Raw genomic sequence first — 3,867 nt, 5'->3', positions numbered from 1 at the left:
AGAATTTTTTTTAAAAACCCTAGCATTGCTGTATTTCAAAGCTTTCTGGATTTCTGTATAATAGATTGAATACTGTTAATTAAAGAATTTGACTCATCGGGCAGAATATACTGTAGGTAAAGATACAGTTGCCACCCATGTGGTTTTGTATTGGACATCACAGTTTTTCAAGGGGCTGTCCAGTTCAAAACTTTAACTCCAGGTTAAAACACTGAGAAAACTAGACAGAAATCCAACCAATTGCATGAAATGATGCAATAACCCCACTTTGGTGTCATAATTAGTGATGAGCGAACTTTTTCGCCAGGCATGGATTTGCAGCGAATTTCTGCATTTTGCGATTGGCGAATTGTTTCACAAAACTTCTGCAAAAATTCACCTTGGAAAAATTTGTTGCGCGTCAAAATAATGCTGTGTCAAATTGGCAAAAAAAAAAGCCTGTGGTCAAAAAAAAAGAGTGGGAGACAAAATAAAGATGCAGGCAACCAAAAAAGACACGGGTGACCAAAAAAGACGTGGGCAACAAAAAAATCATGCAACAACGCAACGCTAATTTTATGGTGAAGCTAAATGGGACAGATTCGCTTATCACTAGTCATAATCCCACTGTCACCATTATGACTACCTCTGATGTCATCATACCCACATCCAATATAACTGCCCCACCCACAAAGTCATCTTCCCCGCCCCCTTTGTTTGTATTTAGCCTCCGGCAAAGGTTACAACCCTACCTGGAGCAGTGGCAGGACTGTGTCAGCCTGAAGGGTAATTTGAGTGAAATCTGGGGCAAAAATCCAGCTTTAAGGTCAATTAAAGTGAGATGTGGAATAAACACTTATTTGTATCCTAGATATTGTTGAAGCAATGACTGGTACACCAGTAATGCCCTAATGCCCTCAAATAAAGGCTTTAACTGTAAAATCTAACCCTGAAACAACAACCCTGGCATTACCTTAACAGCAAAATCCTCACCTTTTGCAGTTTTTACACAATGGGAGACAATAAAACAGTACAATTTCAACTAAAACTCTGCTCACTTACCAGTAACATTCAACTGTACTATTGTTTTGTCATGATGGTCACTGGACTCAACATGACAATAATATTCCCCAGAATCCTGAGCTGTGACTTTATGGATCTTTAAAGGGAAAATTCCCCTAGTGATGTTCTCTTTTAGCAGTTCTGTTCTGTTAGCAAACTGTGGCATCTGGGCTGTGTAATCATCTTTCCCATTAATATAAAGATGGACATAGGGCCGGTACATAGGCTTAATCCAACGGATTTCCATCTTCTCTGCGCTCATCTCAGGAATAAGGTGACAAGGTAACAGCACATCTGATCCAAGCGCCACAGATACTGATGGTGTTGATGAGACTTTAAATCTAACTGTAAAGCATAAAGGCAATTAATTAATCTACAAGTTATAAACAAGCAAATAAAAAAAAGTTCAGATATGACAGAAGCAAAAAAGTAAAAGATCAGGTATGTACTAAACATGTTATTTTAGAGCTAGGATACACTGAGCTAAACACCAGAAAATCCCCTGCCATAGACAATACTGAGAATTGCCTCTGCTAAACACACGGAGAGACAATTATCAGTAAATGATCAGCATTGTCTGTTTTAATAGCCGCGACAAGTAGCTGCTACTAGTAGCTCTGTGTGTCTTCACCCTTGAGATTTGGCTGAATACAAAATACAGGTATGGGATCATTTATCCAGAAACCCATTATCCAGAAAGCTCCAAATTATGGAAAGCCCATCCCATAGACTCCATTTTAATAAAATAATTCAAAGTTTTAAAACCGATTTCCCTTTTCTCTGTAATAATAAAACAGTACCTGTACTTGATCCCAACTAAGATATAATTACCCCTTATTGGGGCAGAACAGCCCTATTGGGTTTATTTAATGGTTAAATGATTCCCTTTTCTCTGTAATAATAAAACAGTACCTGTACTTGATCCCAACTAAGATATAATTACCCCTTATTGGGGCAGAACAGCCCTATTGGGTTTATTTCATGGTTAAATGATTCCCTTTTCTCTGTAATAATAAAACAGTACCTGTACTTGATCCCAACTAAGATATAATTACCCCTTATTGGGGCAGAACAGCCCTATTGGGTTTATTTAATGGTTAAATGATTCCCTTTTCTCTGTAATAATAAAACAGTACCTGTACTTGAACCCAACTAAGATATAATTACCCCTTATTGGGGCAGAACAGCCCTATTGGGTTTATTTAATGGTTAAATGATTCCCTTTTCTCTGTAATAATAAAACAGTACCTGTACTTGAACCCAACTAAGATATAATTACCCCTTATTGGGGCAGAACAGTCCTATTGGGTTTATTTAATGGTTAAATGATTCCCTTTTCTCTGTAATAATAAAACAGTACCTGTACTTGATCCCAACTAAGATATAATTACCCCTTATTGGGGGCAGAACAGCCCTATTGGGTTTATTTAATGGTTAAATGATTCCCTTTTCTCTGTAATAATAAAACAGTACCTGTACTTGAACCCAACTAAGATATAATTACCCCTTATTGGGGCAGAACAGTCCTATTGGGTTTAATTAATCTTTGCATTTTTAGTAGACTTATGTATGTAGATCCAAAGATTTCAAAATGAAGACCAATTGTAAATTGTCTCAGAATATCACTCTCTACATTGTGATGAAAGTTAATTCAAAGGTGAACAAACCATTTACAGGAATCTGTCATTAGTCAAAACTATTACAGCCTTCCATGTTTTGAAACTCTTAAAACAATAAGAATTCAGTTAAAACTCTGCTCACTTACCAGTAACCTGTAGCTGTACTGCTGCCATACCGTGATGGTCACTGGACTCAACATAACAATAATATTCCCCAGAATCCTCAGCTGTGACTTTATGGATCTTTAAAGGGAAAATTCCCCTAGTGATGTTCTCTTTTAGCAGTTCTGTTCTGTTAGCAAACTGTGGCATCTGGGCTGTGTAATCGTCTTTCCCATTAATATAAAGATGAACATAGGGCCGGTACATAGGCTTAAACCAACGGATTTCCATCTTCTCTCCATTCTTCTCAGGAGTCAGAGTACAAGGTAACAGCACATCTGACCCAAGTGCCACAGATACTGATGGTGTTGATGAGACCTTAAATCTGACTGTAAAATATAAAGACAATTAACTTTCAATAACACAGATTTCTGTACAGATATTACAGAACCCCAAAAAAACACAAAACAGCTGGGAAAGATTGAAATTATAAATGTAACGTTGGACAATGTAATCTTCAGTAACCTCAGATGCCCCTACCTGTCTCTTTACTGAGCAGAGCAACATCAGAACACTTTTCTGCTTTCCTTCTGAAGGAATATCTTTCTGTCTGTACAGTCTGCTAAGCTAAAAATTGTCTTAAACGATAAGTTAACCTTAAAAATATAATGTAAAATTGCTCAGGGCACATTTCTAAGCACTTTAGCAATTTATATTATTCAGAACACTTCTTTGTTTCCCTTCTGAAGGTAGATCTCTCTGTCTGTACAGTTATAGGAACTGACCAGCAGGTGGCGCTGTTGTTACAAAATTCATTATATTTGCAGTAAATAAAAACTGAAATAGCTGAAAAATAAAAATAATTGTAAATTGCAAAAGTGCTTAGAAAAAAACCCTGAGGAACTTAAATTAATTTTTTTCAAGGTATACTTAACCTTTAGGCCAGGGGTGCCCAGACTTTGTCACCCTGTGTTCTACGGTTGCCTCTGTCATGAGATGTACCACAGTTAAAATAGTGCGACGGCTCTCATTTGGCACAATAAGCAAGAAAAAGTATCAATCAATGCTTAACAATACACACCGCTATATATAAATGCAGGGCCAA

General features: G+C 37.1%; 1 protein-coding gene across 1 annotated transcript; it reads right to left on the bottom strand.

Moving 5' to 3' along the window:
- Nucleotides 1–1,000: 1,000 nt before the first annotated feature.
- On the bottom strand, nt 1,001–3,157 carry LOC116406483 (butyrophilin subfamily 3 member A2-like). Its single transcript, XM_031891893.1, has 2 exons — nt 2,807–3,157; nt 1,001–1,386 (listed from the first exon to the last, which is right to left on the bottom strand). Exons 1-2 carry the CDS (start codon nt 3,051–3,053, stop codon nt 1,034–1,036), a joined length of 600 nt encoding a protein of 199 aa, XP_031747753.1. The 5' UTR covers nt 3,054–3,157; the 3' UTR covers nt 1,001–1,033.
- Between the last annotated feature and the right edge of the window lie 710 nt (nt 3,158–3,867).

This window comes from Xenopus tropicalis, chromosome 8 (assembly GCF_000004195.4).
Source record: "Xenopus tropicalis strain Nigerian chromosome 8, UCB_Xtro_10.0, whole genome shotgun sequence".
Lineage (NCBI taxonomy): Eukaryota > Metazoa > Chordata > Amphibia > Anura > Pipidae > Xenopus > Xenopus tropicalis.
This window is presented reverse-complemented; position numbering and strand designations above follow the sequence as displayed.

Bases quoted from the DNA above. Each gene is read 5' to 3' on its own strand.
- LOC116406483 (XM_031891893.1), bottom strand. From the start codon at position 3,053: ATGGAAATCCGTTGGTTTAAGCCTATGTACCGGCCCTATGTTCATCTT. The intron at 1,387-2,806 runs GTAAGTGAGCAG...TATGCTTTACAG, and splicing joins AGTACAGCTACAGGTTACTG to TTAGATTTAAAGTCTCATCA.